A 17,323-nucleotide genomic window follows, 5' to 3' on the forward strand; every position below is an offset into this window, starting at 1 on the left:
TACCTTTTGTTTAAAATTATAACAATAGCTCAGTCGAAAACCAACTTGAAAAGCATTTAGTCATCTAACCATAATGATTTTCACAAGAATTTTTCTTTTAAGGCACTTTGAGTTCTCGTGATAATATGAGAGATCTAGTTTGAGTTTTTTTTTTTGATAACTGAAGTCTCTATAGTTTTTATCTTGAAACCATTGTCACAAGAATTTATCTTGGACTATGTTCTTTGAATTTGATTTTTTGAATTTGGATTTTCACTTTTGTCTTTGCGGTTTCAATTATAGTAATTGGACTTCCAGTTGGATATTCCCGCAAAAGAACATGTTTAGATTTATGTCCAATTATGTGTGGAAGTAAGTACTTAAATGTCCTCAAATTTATACTCGATTTACATTTTGGTCCATAAACTAAATTATTCATTTAAATGGTCCACCAACTCTTTATTAATTGACGCTTTAGTCCTACCATTACATTTTATGTTAAATTTAGTCATGTAAGTAGCATATGCTACATTTATGGGGGCAAATAAGACTTTTGACCTATGTATCACCCTTTTATCACCACTGTATCACTTATGTATCACCACTTTATCACCTATGTATCACCACTTTATCACAACTTTATCATAATGTATTACCACTTTATCACTTATGTATTACCACTTTATTACCTATTTGGGGAATATATGATGGTTATGGATGATTTTACCCTTACATTTGAGGGCAACATTAACATAATGTAAGCGATTAATATAAAGTTGATGGACCATTTGAACGAATAATTTAATTGAAGAATCAAAATGTAAATCAAATATAAGTTTGAAGACCATTTGAGTAATTTATCCAACAGAATTATAAAGGGGGTAAACATCAGGAACTAAAAATGGTTTTTTCCAAAAAACAAAAGAAAAAAGGAGGATATTTAAGGAGGGTAGAACAGCCAATTCCCCTAAACTAAACCCCAAAAAGAGAGCGAACGGCCCCGAAGTGGAAGCTTTCTCCTTCTCTTTTTTCCGATTTTTCTGGTGTTAGTTTCCCGCCAAACTGTAAGTGAAGTCGACCACTTTCTGAGATTTCTGTGCGTTTCTCGCACAACATAGAGATGGGTTCGAAGAGAAAGAGGTCCAAAGAGCGCTGCAGCCCTGCAATGGAAGAAACGCCAACTCGCAGTCACATTCCCCCTCTCACCTTCCAAACCCTAATATCTGCAATTCAAGCCCCTGAGGTACTCCATCTTACTTTGCATTGTCGTTTTCTACTCTTCTTTGGAGTTTTACGGCTCACTTCTCACAAGTTCTTAAGGTTTTTGTTTGGATAGAGTGCCCAGAGTAATGGATTGTAGGTTTAGAGACCAAATGTGAGAGAATTGAAAAAACAATTGGGAAATTAATCTAACAAGTTTGTTCCTTTTTGGTCGAAACAAGCGGCTTTGTGTTGCTTTGTTGTTGAAACTTCTTGGATATGTGCTGCTTTTGTACGGATATGAACTTATATTTACATATATAAATGCATCAATTTATTCTTAATGTGTTAAATTTCAGGGTCCAAAGCTGCCGCTTTTGAAAAGATTGTACTTCCTACTAGTTACACTGTCTTTAAACGAACCAATGCGTTGTTTTAATTTTGAAGGCGCTTTCGATCATTGTGGGGTTGAAGGGAAACTTGAGGATATACATAACTTGATTAATGTTTTGTTTGAAGAGCTTGATAGGAGGTTTAAACTCTTCTTCTCCGCTTTATGTGATGTTTTTGCAAGTAGAGGTCAGGAGCACATGGAATACGACACAGATATGTTTGCGACTGCTGATGAACTACCTCTGCTTCTAAGATGTTGTATGTTAGTCTTGGCCTTGGCTGACCCTACTATGCTAGTGGAGAAAACCCAATTTCTTCTTTCTGTACTAGGGAGCTTGATTTACTTGGTTACAAATGGAGGAGAGGAGAAAAACTCTGTCAGGTTTCAGAAGTTCGTTTCTTCTAAATTCACGTACACTGATGTTGGTGGTTCTTCTACCACTGTTTCCGAAGAGTTTGTTGCCTCTTTATGTTTCACAGAGCCTTCAGATCCGTGGTGTCCGACTCTATGTGCAGTGCTTGAGGTAAACATTCAAAAAATATCAGCCTATGTTTTTCAAGTTTTTTGTTTTTTATTTAATCTTTTTGTGCGGTGGAAATTTTAGCTATGCTTTCACCCATACAGTGGTTTACTTGCTCATAAAATTGGAATTATAAATACGACGTGGTTGAGTTTCCATTTTCATACGACTATGTCGCATACAGTTTATCATTGATATAAATTTACAAGATAAGGATATGAATAAATAGATTCATGCTTTGAGGACATTTTTGCACTGGTCAGCTGTATATATTCCTTTTGCAGTTGGAGAAGAATTCCACTTCAAAGATCCTATTCCCATTAAGTGTTTTGTCAGAATTTCAAGTGTCACTCTCCGATGCAGAACAGTTAAGACATTACAAACTATCAATATCATGGCATTCCTGGTAGTTGACACGTTCACATAAAATATGTCAAAACGAAAGATGCAAAACAAAAAATATTGAGGAACTAAATCTTTATCGTACGTTTAATGACCTGGTAGGAAAGTTCAGGGCTTGCACAGTTGTATAATTTCACTTTGTTATATGAGGTCTGTCCGTGTTTCAAACTTCAGTGAAATTGCTTTTCTACCTATTTTCAAATTGACATTGACCTCCCCTGTTTGCAAATTTTCTTGATAACCTCCAGTTAGTGGTTCATTGTCAAATGGATGTAAACTATTTTTTGGGTGGCATTCTATTGACATAATATAGTATATTGCTTCATTATTATCCGGATCAAATCTTTTATTGACTAGATTTTCTTTTGAGCAATGATCTTATACTCTGTAGTTTCGTCAAATAATTATTTGAACTAAGCTTGTTCTCTTTCAAATTTTGGTGTCATTCCTCCATATGAAGTTCTCACGCCATTCTCCAATGTTTAATTACTTTTGTACGAGTTATTGCACCTATTCACAACTGAAGTTTGATAGATTGTCTTTAGATATTTGCAGATGAACTTGTAATGCGTAGATTGCTGAGAGAGTACTTTAGTCTTGTTGATTCTACTTCTTCCACAACTGAAATTCTATTTCAGTGCCACTTTGTTAAAGGTGATATTGGAAGTGTTCTGGAGGTGATATCTGTTCATTTCATCTCGTCAGTTTATGGCAAGCGAGCAAATGAGAACTTCCTTAAAAGATTGTTCTGCGACTTCGGACAGCATTGTAGAGTTCCTGAACTGAGCCTGACTTCTGCGGTGTCATTGCTTCAAAACCCCGTCATGCTTTCAGCACCAAAAATGCTGCAGACACATATGACTTTATTGGTTTCTGAAGCCATTGATGTAGACGTGTCTTTGAAGAATGCTAGACCAGATCTTAGGCTGATGGAAGGCTACCTAACAGCATTTGAAAGGTCTGTCCATTTGTACACCAGCCACATGTCTGGTTCACTTATGGATTTCCATCCCTTGGGTGTTAAATGTTCTTATGACAGTTCATGCATGCTAGGGAGAAGTTCTCAACCTTCCTTTGAATCTTATATTCAACAAGTCACGAGAGATAAAATTTATGATCTAGTTACCGATTCAGATTCTTTATGGGACTTGTATTTGTGCAATATGTTCCATAGAACAAAATCTGACCTGATGGCTACTTCTTTTACATACGTAAATGAGAGCCAACATATTTTTGATGAATCATGTAGAGATGATATATTGTCAGTCTTACGGAGCATAATACTTCTAAGTTTTTCTTGTGATGTAAGTGATACAGTGTTGTATAGAAAAGGGGTTACAAGTCCCCAAGATATTTATCTTCTTGCTTCCATATTGAAGTTAATGAGTACTTCCTTGTTGAAAGCTATTTGTTCCCTAAGGCATGGTGGGGATTTGGATTCTCCAAGAACCTTAAAAGATGTTTCTTCTAAGGAATATGATTTTGTAGTGGATATCATTGGCTGTTTTCACCAGTTCAACACGTCTCTACCGAATCAAAAGTTCTTATTCGACATGATGAAGACCTGTCCGTTGATACATAAGACTTCCAAGTGGATGCTTCTGCATTTTTCAGGCTTGCTGTCCTTATGTTTTGCTAGTGGGATTGATTTCTTAGTTAAGGGCTGCATATCAACAATCATGGCACTATTACATCTATATGTTTTTGAAGAGAGTGATTTAGTGGCACTCAGCTCATTGCTAGTTTCTGGTTCACAAACCTTTTCATCTGGATTGTCCTCTGACAAGGTTACCGATGTGAGCTTTGCTTTTCTATATGACTTTTTTGAGTTCAATTCGTATGCTCATGTTTCATTCTTCAAACTTTTGTAAAACAAAAAAGGAAAAAAAATGTTTAATTCTTTGAACTGGATGTTATAGATTTGAAACAAGTGACATATGATGCAGGCCGTGGTGAAAAAGAAATCTGTCAGAAGAGTTGCAATGAAATTTCAGAAAATTCAAACACTTCACTTGAGGTACAAAATACTATTGTGTACTGTATCTGCTGTTCATAGTTCTCTTGCCTACCATGCATTTCTTTCTTGGGAGCTTCTCTTGCGGGGTCATATTTGTCTAGCTTTAAGAAGTGCATAAGGTTACTCAGGCCTGATTTGGCAATTTTTGTTTAGTGAAGCTTCCAGATCTACTTTTTTTTCTTTTCATTTTTTGTTTTTGGAGGTTGCTTCAAGCCATCATCCATTCCATAATGCAAAGTCTTGTTCATCATTTGTTCTCCAAATGCATCAGATGTGTCTCATTTGGCATTGAATCCGTTGAATGCATATAATGATGCCAAAAGAAATTTCTTCTGAGATTGTTATTTAGGACAAAGAGTAGGTTGTTAGAAATTCAAGGAGGTGGCATCTGAGTTGACTCTAAATATGCTTGTTTCTTCTCGTATTAAACCATAAAAAATATAAAGAGGTTGTAATGTAATTGTGATTAGATTTCAGTAGCGGCTAGTTGTCATTAGAAACTTACACTATCAGTCTTCTCAGTGTTGTGGTTTCTGACGTGTGCTGAACCATGATATTGGTAGTCCTTGGAGCATAAGAAATTTCGTGCTATAGTTCTCCAGCAAAAGAAAAATCACTGCACCTAATCATGGTGCGCTCTGGTTCGAGAAAGAAGAAAAGGAGGATTCTATAGTTCTAGCTTGAATAAATAACTTGTTATGATCACATGAATAAATTCAATTAATCATTCTTGTTTGATGTTGGTTATCTCTTCCTTTGGAACTGGTATGGCTTGGTTTGTTGAAAGTGAGGATGTCTTTGATATAAGTATTTATTAGAGTCCAATAACAATTGGAAACGGGCATTACTCTTACATGATGGTACATGCTGCCTTCAAAGCTAAATCAGTTTTTTGCCTTGTTATTTTTCAGCAAAGAATCTCAAAGTGAGGTAGCAGAAACTTCAGAAAATGCTTGTTTCATGAGGAGTACAAGGGAGTCTATGAATGTCATGGAGGAGGAAACAGAGGAGACCTGCAATGGGGAGGTTTTTCTCAATTGCATACTAGGAAGCTCCCAGAAATCTGACATAGATGATTTAGCAGACTTCATTGTATGCAAACCAGCGAAGGATTATTCTGGCTGGTGGAAGGATCGAGAAAGGTATCGAGGGATGAAAATTCAAAGAAAGAAACAACTAAGGTGGGAGAAAAGAAAAAATGCTTGGAAATCTATGGTAGGAAAGAAACATAGGTAGTGTTTTTAACTGCTGCTGATGCATACTTGATTAAAAAATGCTTCTAGCTAGGTGGCTTAGATAAATTACAATTCTGAGTATAGCAACAGTTTTTGAAGTGTATAAAAGTATTATGACGAATGTGAAAATTGGCTATGGGACGAAGATTCTAGAAGTGTAAATTCATTTCATGTGAGGCATTAAATTATTGTCTACATCTTGGGCGCATAACACAAGGTACGATCACCACATTGCAACAATTTCTAGAAGTGTGGGTGCTTAAATGTTAAAATTAAAAACATGGGTACTAACATGTTTTGTTGGTGAAAGGTTAAGAGTATTAAATTGAAATTAATCCCATGTTAGTGAAAGGTTAGAGTACTAAATTGAAGTTAACCCTCAAAAATAAAGACTACTTATGCAACAAAGAAATAAACAATCGAGGAAAAAATCAATTTATCTTGAATAATTTAAATGAATATGTAAAAGATTGGAAGAAACATTATTGCTATGTTTCAAAAAGCATTAACGAAATAATTTTTCTTATTTTTGCTACATATCCTTCTTATGCTAATCTTTTCAACATTCATTTTCTCTCATTTCCCTATGTTCTTCCATAAGTCGTAAGAAAAAAGGATTCCTTTCCAATTCAAATTTATTAAACAACCGAAAAACATAGAGAGGGATGGTTGAAATATAAAGCATATCTTCCGAAAATAAAAGGAATAATGAAGAAAAACCATCAGTACACTATAACCATTTAAAAAAAATATTTTTAAGTGAAGTTAGGACCTCTTCCAAGTCTCAACATTGGGAGGAGACCGCTAGACCAATAACTAGTTGATTATTAATATTTTTAAAGTATCATCGAAGTGAAACTTACAAGTTCATGAAGGTCACCCAAGTGAACAGAACAAGCATTGTAGTAAACCCCCCTCCTAGTTAGACTCCAATCGACAAACAATTACGTTAATTCTCCGCTTAATTACAAGTACATGCTAATAGGTTTGGCAAAACCAAAATATGATCTCATTGAGGAAGTTAGATAACTTAAATACATGCACGACTCTAAACAGAGTACAAAGAAGTCTATGGATGGAGTATTTTTTCTAACATATATAGAGGACATGCATGCATATTCTCATGCACCCCATTTCATCCCAATCCTCCAATAAAGTGCCTGAGATTGTAATCTGAAGAGCCACCCTCCTTGACAGCTTCTTTGGCCAAACCTTTCCATTTTTCACAATTCCTTCTTATCTCTTCCCCTCTCTCTCCATCTCCCATCACAATCTCCAGGCACCTCTTAATCTCTGCACCCTCAATCACTCCCTTTTCATTCTCTTTGGCTCTAACTCCAACCCCCCACACTTCCTCCACTAGTTTTGCATTTGTGTTCTGGTCTGAAAATTGAGCAAAACCCACCATTGGAACCCCAGCTACCAAGCTCTCGACAGTTGAATTCCACCCACAATGCATCACAAAACACCCCACTGACTTGTGCCCTAAAACCTCCATTTGTGAACACCATGGCACCACTAAACCCTGTTCTTTGATTTTCAGTCTGTTCTTTATCTTCATTATCTGAGCTTCTTGATCTCCTCCCTTCTCTGCACAGCGAATAACCCATAAAACTGGGAGGCCACTCTCAACTAGTCCATTCAACATCTCTTCAATCTGATCTCTCTTTAACACCACCATGCTCCCAAATGACACATAAACAACTGAGCAATCTGGTTTTGAGTCCAGCCATTGAAGGTAATCATCCTCAGATTTGTCAAACAAGTCGCAACGAAACCCGTCATCACTGGATTGGTTTTCATTTTCCTCCCAAAACCCAGTTATAACCAAGGGTCCAATTGGAATCACATTCATGCTTGATGATCTGAGAGCTTTGATTGCTGCCCCTTCTAAGGCATCAAAAGTGTTGAGTAGCACAAGACTGGAGTTGGGTTTGCCCTGTTCCAAGACTTGGATGTGTTCTTGAAAGGTAGGGATGACTGAAACATGTGGACTGGTTGGTAGGAGAAAGGAAGGTAGCTCTGTGGGAGCAAAAGGAGGCAACCCTTCTATTGTCATAGAATTTGGAAATGGAGGGCAGTTGTGAAAATGGTTGAAGTAATGGTGGCAAAGTGCAAAGGAGGTGGTGGATTGTATGCAGAGAAAAGCAGATGGTATGCCACAATCACTTGCAACTTCAGCAGCCCAAGGGAGGAGGACAGAGTAGATGAGAAAAGTGACAGGGCCTGAGTGATCTTGAGATGTAGAGATTTTCTCAATCAAGGCTTTGAGTGTTTTTGATCCCACAAGCTTAAATTCAGACATGAAGAGATTGGGGTCATTGGTTGGTTTGATTCCATCATCAAAGCCATCTGAGAAAGAAGCATATGACAAGCCTTCAAGAGAAGGGAAGGATTTGATTTTGGTGAGGCCACGGATGGTGGTGGCATAAGTGACATGTGTGCCTCCAATTCCTATGAGGCGCTTGGCAAGTTGGAGAGTAGGGTTTATGTGGCCTTGGGCTGGGCAGGATATGAGAAGGAAGTGATGATGATGATGCTTCATGTCCATGACAATTGCTCTCTTGCTTGGCTGAATCTTGATCTGGGATAATGGGATTGAAAATTTTGTTCTAAGTAATGAAGGTGGTGTTAAAGCTTCATGATTTACAGTCGTTTTGGACTTTTGAGTACAAATTAGGCAGATTCCAATCCACACTAAAGTCAAAAGTCATGAAGTGCCACTAGATCAACTAGTCATGAGCGCCGTTAGATTGATACAAAATCTCTTTCTGGAAACTTGATAATTATTGTCCAGATTAATGTAAACCACATTTCAAGTAGATTTATATAAACGAAGGTATATAAAAATTATATTAGATCATCGTGATTAAACTGAGCGCTAGTTTCCCTTGAACATACAGGAGTTCATTTTACAGTTTTTGCAACTGGGGTTATAGACTCTCTTAGCCCTCAATGATTTGATGCTGATCTTTCAGTAGATATTTGAATCCTAGAAGAAAATTTGCTCGTTATTTGACACAAACTTACAAAGACGACAGCCATTGGAGCAACTTCATGATACAATGGGTGCACTGAAAACGAAATTGCGGATGGTGCATTCAAATTCTATGAACTTCAACATGCACCATCCTCTGTTTCGTTTTCAGTATTTTCCTAGAATTTGAATGCGCATCAAGCTAAATTCGAGTGTGCAGCAACCTATCAAATTGAATTTGAAATTTGTTGAACCCTATAATGCAAATTGCATCCATTGAAACCTAATATGTAACATTTCCCACATGCCAGTTCAATTCAATGTTCTAATTCAAGGTTATGATGGTGGGTTACAATCTTACAGAAAGAGAACATCCCATTCTATACAGCAAAAGAAGTATCAGTCTGGCTCAGGGAAACGTCATGGGCGCCTCTATACAGTATGCTCAACACTACGCCAATCTGTTTGGTCGAGAAGCAGTTCAGAATATGGCCTACTGTGCATATGAACAGACCAAGATGAGTTGGAGAACGAATCAGCTAGCACCTAGCCTTCTTACAACTGTTAAGTACTCTGTGCAGATGGAAAGCTTCACCTTGATCCCCACTCAACAACCTTCTTTCCAAACAGCAAGCAGTGAGTTGCCTGAGTAACCTCTCAAGATATGAATGCAAGCAACTTTGTGAATCTTTCAGGTTTGGATTTGTAGACAAGATCATTGCATTAACTGTGTCTGCCACAACTTCACGCTGCGACTCTTCAAGCAGATATCCAACTGAGGACTCTTGTGGCCGTTCGTATGCCAGCAGAGCAACACAATCCTACAGAGAGAGGGGTTGTAACGATGATGACAAGCTTAAGCTTCAATGAAAAAAATAGAAGCATTCTAGTTCTAATCCACGTCTAGCACAAGAAGCACCAAAGAAACATGTAGCAACTCAAACCCAATACTACAAGCAGACTAAAAAACATCATCCATATGAACTGTAACTGTTACTTAAACACCATCCACAAACCATCACCTAAATTCGGAAGATACCAACAAAAAAAAGGAAGCCCAAAAACTAACTCACATAGTTTTTTAATAATAATGAATCTCACATATTATCCAAAGACAGATGCATCGATAAAATAAATATTCCATAGTTCGAAAGAAATTCTGTTATTACCTGAACTAGGTCCTCAAACACCGGCAGGCCAAAGAACTTTGCTAATTCCATTCTTCCATATTTCACAGCCTCCTCAAGTGCTCCGACCTACATGAAAATTTTAAGTATCACAAACCATCTGTAAATATCTATTAACTTTGTCATTAACATCACCAAAGTTAGCAATCATATGCTCTATAAACAAACAAAGACATGCATATAATAAGCCAGACCTAAAAGATGTCAAGGGGATAAAGGAGGCAGCAGCTTGTTATTCGCGAACACTAAATCTAATGTGCCAGTTTGTTAACACTTGAAAGTTGTAGATCTAACTATTTGAAATGAAATTAAGCACACTTCAACCCGAGTTCATAATGATTAGTTTATAGTTTCCTTCAACGCTTCAGCACTAAGATGTGACAGGTACGCAAGCCCTTCTTGTATCCATCTAAAATTTCATTCAAATGAATAACTGAAGTGCTTGCCATGACTTTTTTGGAAATATTAAAGTTTTTTTAGCAGCAGCAATACTAAAGCTAATTCTTCTAATAGGGGAAAAACATACCCGGACCAATTCGATAAACTTTTGACAGTGGAGTAGAAAGCAAGTAGCTGATTTATCATCCTGCAGAAGGTAAAACATACATCAGAACCTTAATAAAATTAAGCATTGATCCTAAGAAGTTTAGGATGATCAACTTTACCAATAACCAAAATGCAAAACCACCACATTAAAACATATGTGAGGACCTTAATACAATTTCTGTTTGAATCCTCTCAAGCACAAACTTTGCAGAATTCACAGCATGTACCAACAAAATCTTGTCAACGTCAAGAGCAAAGAAATACAGAAAAACAAAGATGACCACAAAAGAAAACATTCTGAAGCATTAGACAGTCTACCTGAACAATTTGGGGATACCATTCCCGGAGTTTACCAAGTGCAGAGTCGATCTCCCCATTCCTGATAAGCTTCATTAGCAGAGAAAAGTGGTCAGCCAGATACAAATCTTATATTAGAAAAAATTAATATATTTTGGTTATATAGTAACCAATGAAGTGGTACACAAGCAATGCAAAGGAAAGACAAAAATATCCATATATCAAATGGTACACAAACTGATTCTATGATATTCCCCAAACTCCTAAGCCATGAGGAGATAGTGTACCATTTGACAGTCGAACACTCCCTAAGCCGTGAACAGATTAACTAAATTACATAAATAAACCAAGACATGAGCAGGTAAACATATCTTCAAATTGAATGACAAAAAACGGATGCATTCATAGGCTGATTTCAAGCGAACTAGACCAAAACATTCACATGTTGCACAAAACTATTGTCAACAGAAATTAGACGTGAAAATGTGAGATAAAATGCATATATCATCCATATCATTATTATCATTATTATTGGTGTCATTGTAAATATATCAATAATAAGAAATAAATCTTTTACAACCCAGCAATTTGATGGATCTTGCAGCCATTGCTAAGATCTGATTCTACAGAAAAACTTCATATAGATATCAGCCAAGCAGGCATAAATCTTTGCTCATGTCATCAAGTTCTGTGGTTGAACATCGTACTAAATACTACAGTCTCCAGATTATAGCAGCAACATTTTTTTTTTCTGGTTTCTTGAAACCTTTGAGTCAAAAGCCAAAAAAATAATATATATATCATCCCAAACAACTGGGATTTGGAAACTTCCATGCAAATATAAGAGGATCCCAAAAAGGAGATGGTTCAAAACACAAAAAGGAAGCAGAAAACTAACTTGACTTTAAAGACAGATTGTAATCACAACAGAATGATACCTGTCTAAGAGTCTTTCTCTCAGTTAGTGCAAACACAACGTCCTGCTCATCAAAACCATTTTCTTGAGCTATATGTACAGGAGGAACAGTAGTTTTACTAGCCATGTCAAATGAATTGAGCGTATCTTCATAGCCATAATGTAGTAAGTAGGAGCGTACAATTCTGGGTAACAAAGTATAAATGAATTAACAATTGACACATAAAAGCTTTCATAATAAACAAAATTAAACCCAGGTAAAATTCATATTGATATGTTGCTAGAAATAACAAAATTAAACCCAGGTAAAATTGATATCCTCTCTCTCTCTCAAACAAAACTTACCATGAATTCAACTGGACTATTGATCAAAATTTATTACTTTAAGGAGCCTATTCTAGTTTTGATCCTAGAGAGTCTATTGAAACAAAGAGTTCAAATTCCAAAGCTTGCAAGATTTTTTTTCCTTTTTTCTTGATGGGAAGAGTCTGCTACAATGACAGGAAGGAAAACTTGGGAAGACCCCGGCTCACCTGCCCGCCCCCCGTTTTCCTCTTTTGTTTCAAATTTTCAAGGCTATCAATGCAATTTTTATGCACCTCAACAACCCCCAAACATAGCCAGTTCCTACCTCTAACACCCTGAATTTGTCAAAATTCCTACTTGAACCCTGGTTGACAATTCAGTGTCAACATTCATGTGAGTACATAATTCGGACCAGGTTATATAATTTACTAACAAAACTCCAGATTTAAAGAACATTCAAAATTGAAGAAGGAGAGTGATGACCTAACTGAAAATATATTGAAAAGATGTGGTTGCGTTAATCCAACTACAACTATCACTGAACTGCATCTAATTCCTCAATCTATAAAATTCCTATAACTAGATTAACAAGTTATATAAAAGGTAACCACAGAAACACAAACTTTAATTACTAAAACCAATCACAGAGCGTCTGTTTAACCATCAACATCAGATCATTTCTCCTTAACGTATATGCCTAAGCCAAAATACATTAGATGCCTTTCTTCAAGATATATAAAAATGCGAACTTACCCATGACTAACAGTTGGCAATGAAAATTTTTCAATCATCCTTTGTTGCTTCATCCTCTCTTGCGCTTCAAATTCCTAATCAGATGTTGCGAAAATTAGTTTCGACAAGAAGACATGATACTCAAAACATGTAGCAAGTTTTATAACTTCAATCTAATAAATCTTTTCAAGTATAACCTGCACAATCCTTTATGAAATAGGATTCATAAAAAGTATAGTACAAACAGTAAAGAATGAGAGAAGCAAAAAATCAATGCAGAGCAGGAATGCTATTCATTCAGCACCCTTTTTCAAAATAAATATTGGGGGTATCTGTTTTGGCCTATCTTTAATTTTCTGGGTCAAAGAGTGTTCACCAGAAAGGGACCCCTTTGCTTGTCCTATAGTTTCATAAATTATTTTTCCACCTAGGAATTCAAATGAATAAAAAATGCCACAAATCTTTTCTCCACTAAACTTATTCAAAGAATCAAATGGTACCTCATATTTCAGACTGTTAAAAAATAGTACGAGATTGTTTCAATACCCTTTTCACTGCCTTTGTCCATTTACTTGATTAAACAATAAAGTTGTTCCAAATTTCAAAATGATGGGCATAATTGAAAAGAAAACTGAAGTCAAAAATCATATATCCACTGCTACAACTTTAAGGCCCTGTCTAACGCGCATAACTGGCTCTTGTGAATCCTAAGCCCAATTTGAGGAACAAATATTACAGGAATGTTGGTTGTGTAGTGCAGCTATTTCCTTCTGCTTCTTTGGACATGCTGTGAATTGGAATCATCAAAGTGATTTCATTCTTATCCCCGTTGAGGGTTTGTCCATTACTAGGACTCAAGTGGTATTTGTAAGAAGGGATAAAAGTGGCCTGTCCATGTTTGCCTTAGTTAATTGCATGACGGGATACAGGTGGTATTCATAGTCATTCCAGAAAGTTGAAAACTGTCTGAAGATTCATTCCTAAGAGAATGAAAACAAGACTGCAAACTTCGCTGCATTTACAAAACCCAAGCTTTATTCTAAAAGTTGGAAACCTATGGGAAAGAAAATCCCATGCTTTAATCTAAAAGTTAGAAAGCACTCCATGGGAAAGCTATTCCCTTGCCTCTGCCCATTCCATGACCCAACAAATCCTAACAGTAACATAGTCTATGATCAACAGCTGGAGAGCGCAGGAGGGGTAAATAATTTTTTTTTTATGCTTCTTTACTAACTCAAAGTTGACTTGATAAACAAAATAACAACCACAACAAAAGGGGTTATCAGTAATCTAAATCTAAATTTTACACTTTAAAGTTTTAAAAGAGAAACAGCTACCAATTGCTGAGATTGTGAACACCAATGACACAGGGACAAAATAAAAGATCATATTTATTGAAATAAGAGAGAAGGAATGATGAGTATATCTTGCCTTTAGATCAAAAGCAAAAGGTTGCTGCCCAAAGTTGACATTCACCCTGCAGATCAAAATTAAGCACACATCTCGAGAACATGAGAACATGAATCTGTATTATCTGAAGCTGACAAGTAAATACGCAAGCAATTGCCTAATTACAACAGATGAACATTTGAAAAAGCTTAAACATTCGAAGAGGATACCACATACTCCTCATTTTGGCTGTGTACAGCAATTGTAGGAAATAAGGGACCCTTCATATCCTTGGGCACTGTCCCCACTACAGCACCATTTTTACTGGCAAACACATGAAACAAACAAGATAACCTTAAACACCACTGTATTCTCAGGAGAAAACAGACTAAACAAAGTAGACCACTGTCTTACGTGAAAAAGAACTCCTGTGAAGCATAATTGATACCACCTCCAACTATATCACCAGAGGTGTAGGTTGGGCCAAAAGCCTCTCCTTTTCCATGTCCACGATAAAGTAGTCCATCATCCCCATGATAGCCACAACTATTTGCCTCCCACCTGCCTCATGGATGATTAGATTAACACAAATAGCATAACTAAAATAACAGAACCTGCCAATTCAAACTAGTACTTTTCAAATCTCACAAACAGTATGAAAAACAATGCTACATGCAGAAAAGGAATGCTTTTTTGCTTTGTTTTTCCTTCTTTTCTTCCCTTGGGAATTGAGAAGCACAAATAAAGACAGAAGATTTAAAATTGACACCAACCCACTAAATCCTATTCATCACAGGTAGTGGCAGGCCACCAGGGGCTGTTGACTGCATAAAAGAAACAAACTCCCCAATTCATAACAAAATTTATGTACATCTCAACGAAGGGAACTTTTTATGGTGCGTATGTGTCATATGTTTCACCATTATTTCACAGGCCATGCAATTATTAATCCAATTAAGAATAAAAAGTTCAGACAATCCTATGCAACAGAATACTCATCAGCTGATGAGTTATTTGCCAGTAAAACATATGTCCATTGACCTTCTACGAGTTAACCTAACTAAAAAGAACCACCAAAACCAAAACAAGCTTCTCTCCAATAACATTATAAGAAAATCTCTAGCTTACAAAGTCCCCAGTTACAGATTAAAACACAATCTCACTTTTGTTTTCTATTTCTATTCTGTCTTGTCCTAGTCGGTTTCACAGACACCAAGCAATGCCCCAACTTGAATCCACAACTAAAACCCAATACATCCGTTTAAATTCTTTCATATTTTCCCAAAATTTACAAATTACCAACAACAAAAAAAGACCACTAACAACTGTGACAATTATGCTCATTCATTTTCTCCAACAGCAAACAGACCCAATCAAACTAGAAGCCTCACCCGGGCTGCCTCCGCATCTTGAAGCTCTCAGAAGTAAATCCAATGGCAATCTGACCCTTGGTCCCAGCGTCCTTGACATAAATCTCGAAGTAGTAGACAAGCCGCTTGACCGGAGCTGGCTTGTTAGCCTGAACTACACCAACGTCGTGTCCATGAAGGTTGACGTTGGTGTACTTGGCCGAGAGCTTATCGGGCGACACCACGAGGAAGCCTCCAGAGCTATTGATGGTATTGAGCTCTGTAGGAGCCTCCTCGTCCTCGTCCATGTCCGTCGGCACACGAGCCGAGCCGAGCCGCGACTGCTCTAGGAACCACAGGCCCAGATCTCGATCGCTGTGGCCGTTGGTACTGTTGGTGTTGTTGCTCATTGTTTGAATCTGAAACCCTAGAACTGAAGAATCATTTGGTGAAAATCAGAGTGGAAACTTGGAAACCAAAACCCTTCTTCGATTTGGGGACTTAGCAGAGTAAGATAAATGGAAATGATTTGTTACTGCAGATAGAGGGAAAGAATCAAGAATCTTTTATCACCGTGTTTCCTTGAAAATATTTTGTGAAATACTTGCGCTAGCATGGCAATTTTCCAAGGGGATGGCAAGTTTCCCGACGGGTTCAACCTAAATGGGTCGGGTATGAATGATATTATTATTTATTTTTCAGTATAAGTTATTGTTTAAGAGGGGTATTTAAATGATATTTTTTTAATTAAAAGTGATAATAATTTTATTGATAACACACAAAACAAAACCAAAAAAAAAAAAAGGTACAGAGTAGCTGCAATGCCAAATATGAATACAACATCTCCATTGAATAAACACAAAAATAAATTGGTGTTGTAAAGAAGAATAAGTAAAGAAGAATAGGTGAAGCCCACATAGCCAACTAACACCCACTAAACCTAACCACACACCCACCAAACCAAACCACTACCCAATTGATTGAAGAATATTAATGATGTTGTTGATTGAAGAATATTAATGATGTTGTTAATTGAAGAATATTAATGATGTTGTCTACCAATTATATTGTGAGGTGAACAACCACTGTCTTATGCCTATAAATAGATACCTCCATCAAGAGAAGTTCACACATAGAGAAGAGGAAGAGAAGGAAGAATGAGGGTGAGTGAGTTGAGAGGAAAGAGAGCAAGAGAGAAATTCTCCAAGAGAGAAAATTGAGTGAGCCATACATATTGTAAACACTAAAGTTGTAGTTCTATTATTTCATATAGTGAAAAGTTACTGTTGTTGCTCTCCGAGGACGTAGGCATAGCCGAACCTCGTTAAATGCTGTGTCTCATCTACTTTACGTGCAACTCAATATTCGCACATATCCCAGTTCATTTTATAACACGTTATCAGCACGAGAAGCTCTCAGGTATAATTTTTGTGTTGTACTATTATCTATACTACTAACCCTTATGTTGATGTAAGGAAGAAAAGTAGTGGAGGAGCTGTGGTCTGCAAGAGAGATATACGAGCAAACCAACTGTGTGCAGATTACAGGTGGAAAGCATTTGATTTGAGAGACAAGCATGATGCCTTCCACAAACGATAATAATATTATCTGCTATACTATTTGATCGTGGTGTTGATGAGAACCCACCAATAATTGCCTTTACTTTATCGCAAATTTACTTTTACTTAAAGTAATATAATATATTATATTTACTGTATGGGGTAGGTTTATTACCCATACAACAGTATTTATTTAAAAGGGTGGTGCGGGTTTATCGTCCACGCCTTTACTTTTATTTAAATGTATGGAGCAGAATTAGTGCCCATACAAGCACTTTTACTTTACCGCAAATTTACTTTTTCTTAAAGTATGATGAG

The 17,323-nt window shown here is 36.7% G+C and overlaps 3 protein-coding genes across 6 annotated transcripts; 1 reads left to right on the forward strand and 2 right to left on the reverse strand.

The window, feature by feature from the left end:
- On the forward strand, positions 769-5,942 carry LOC18792807. Of its 4 annotated transcripts, none has more exons than XM_020555802.1 (5): positions 769-1,222; positions 1,539-2,096; positions 3,041-4,282; positions 4,442-4,512; positions 5,424-5,942. In XM_020555802.1, exons 1-5 carry the CDS (start codon positions 1,100-1,102, stop codon positions 5,746-5,748), a joined length of 2,319 nt encoding a protein of 772 aa, XP_020411391.1. In that variant the 5' UTR covers positions 769-1,099; the 3' UTR covers positions 5,749-5,942. The 4 variants fall into 4 exon arrangements, with proteins under 4 accessions (XP_020411391.1, XP_020411390.1, XP_020411392.1 ...); XM_020555801.1 differs by having other exon boundaries at positions 770-1,222; positions 3,041-4,291; XM_020555803.1 differs by having other exon boundaries at positions 770-1,222; positions 3,134-4,291.
- LOC18789585 (crocetin glucosyltransferase, chloroplastic) lies at positions 6,670-8,837 on the reverse strand. The gene has a single exon (XM_007226397.2). The coding sequence runs from the start codon at positions 8,296-8,298 to the stop codon at positions 6,883-6,885; it is 1,416 nt and encodes a 471-aa protein (XP_007226459.1). The 5' UTR covers positions 8,299-8,837; the 3' UTR covers positions 6,670-6,882.
- On the reverse strand, positions 8,928-16,368 carry LOC18792746 (ran-binding protein 10). The gene is made up of 10 exons (XM_007223074.2): positions 15,489-16,368; positions 14,512-14,658; positions 14,335-14,421; positions 14,140-14,185; positions 12,730-12,803; positions 11,693-11,855; positions 10,776-10,844; positions 10,438-10,497; positions 9,894-9,980; positions 8,928-9,545 (listed from the first exon to the last, which is right to left on the reverse strand). The coding sequence occupies exons 1-10, from the start codon at positions 15,854-15,856 to the stop codon at positions 9,264-9,266; spliced, it is 1,383 nt and encodes a 460-aa protein (XP_007223136.1). The 5' UTR covers positions 15,857-16,368; the 3' UTR covers positions 8,928-9,263.

The sequence above is a fragment of the Prunus persica genome, chromosome G1, assembly GCF_000346465.2.
Source record: "Prunus persica cultivar Lovell chromosome G1, Prunus_persica_NCBIv2, whole genome shotgun sequence".
NCBI lineage: Eukaryota > Viridiplantae > Streptophyta > Magnoliopsida > Rosales > Rosaceae > Prunus > Prunus persica.

Bases quoted from the DNA above. Each gene is read 5' to 3' on its own strand.
- LOC18792746 (XM_007223074.2), bottom strand. From the start codon at position 15,856: ATGAGCAACAACACCAACAGTACCAACGGCCACAGCGATCGAGATCTG. The intron at 14,659-15,488 runs GTGAGGCTTCTA...TCCATGAGGCAG, and splicing joins AAGATGCGGAGGCAGCCCGG to GTGGGAGGCAAATAGTTGTG. The intron at 14,186-14,334 runs GTATGTGGTATC...TTTGATCTGCAG, and splicing joins GTACACAGCCAAAATGAGGA to GGTGAATGTCAACTTTGGGC.
- LOC18792807 (XM_020555801.1), top strand. From the start codon at position 1,100: ATGGGTTCGAAGAGAAAGAGGTCCAAAGAGCGCTGCAGCCCTGCAATG. The intron at 4,292-4,441 runs GTGAGCTTTGCT...CATATGATGCAG, and splicing joins CCTCTGACAAGGTTACCGAT to GCCGTGGTGAAAAAGAAATC. The intron at 4,513-5,423 runs GTACAAAATACT...GTTATTTTTCAG, and splicing joins ATTCAAACACTTCACTTGAG to CAAAGAATCTCAAAGTGAGG.
- LOC18789585 (XM_007226397.2), bottom strand. From the start codon at position 8,298: ATGGACATGAAGCATCATCATCATCACTTCCTTCTCATATCCTGCCCA.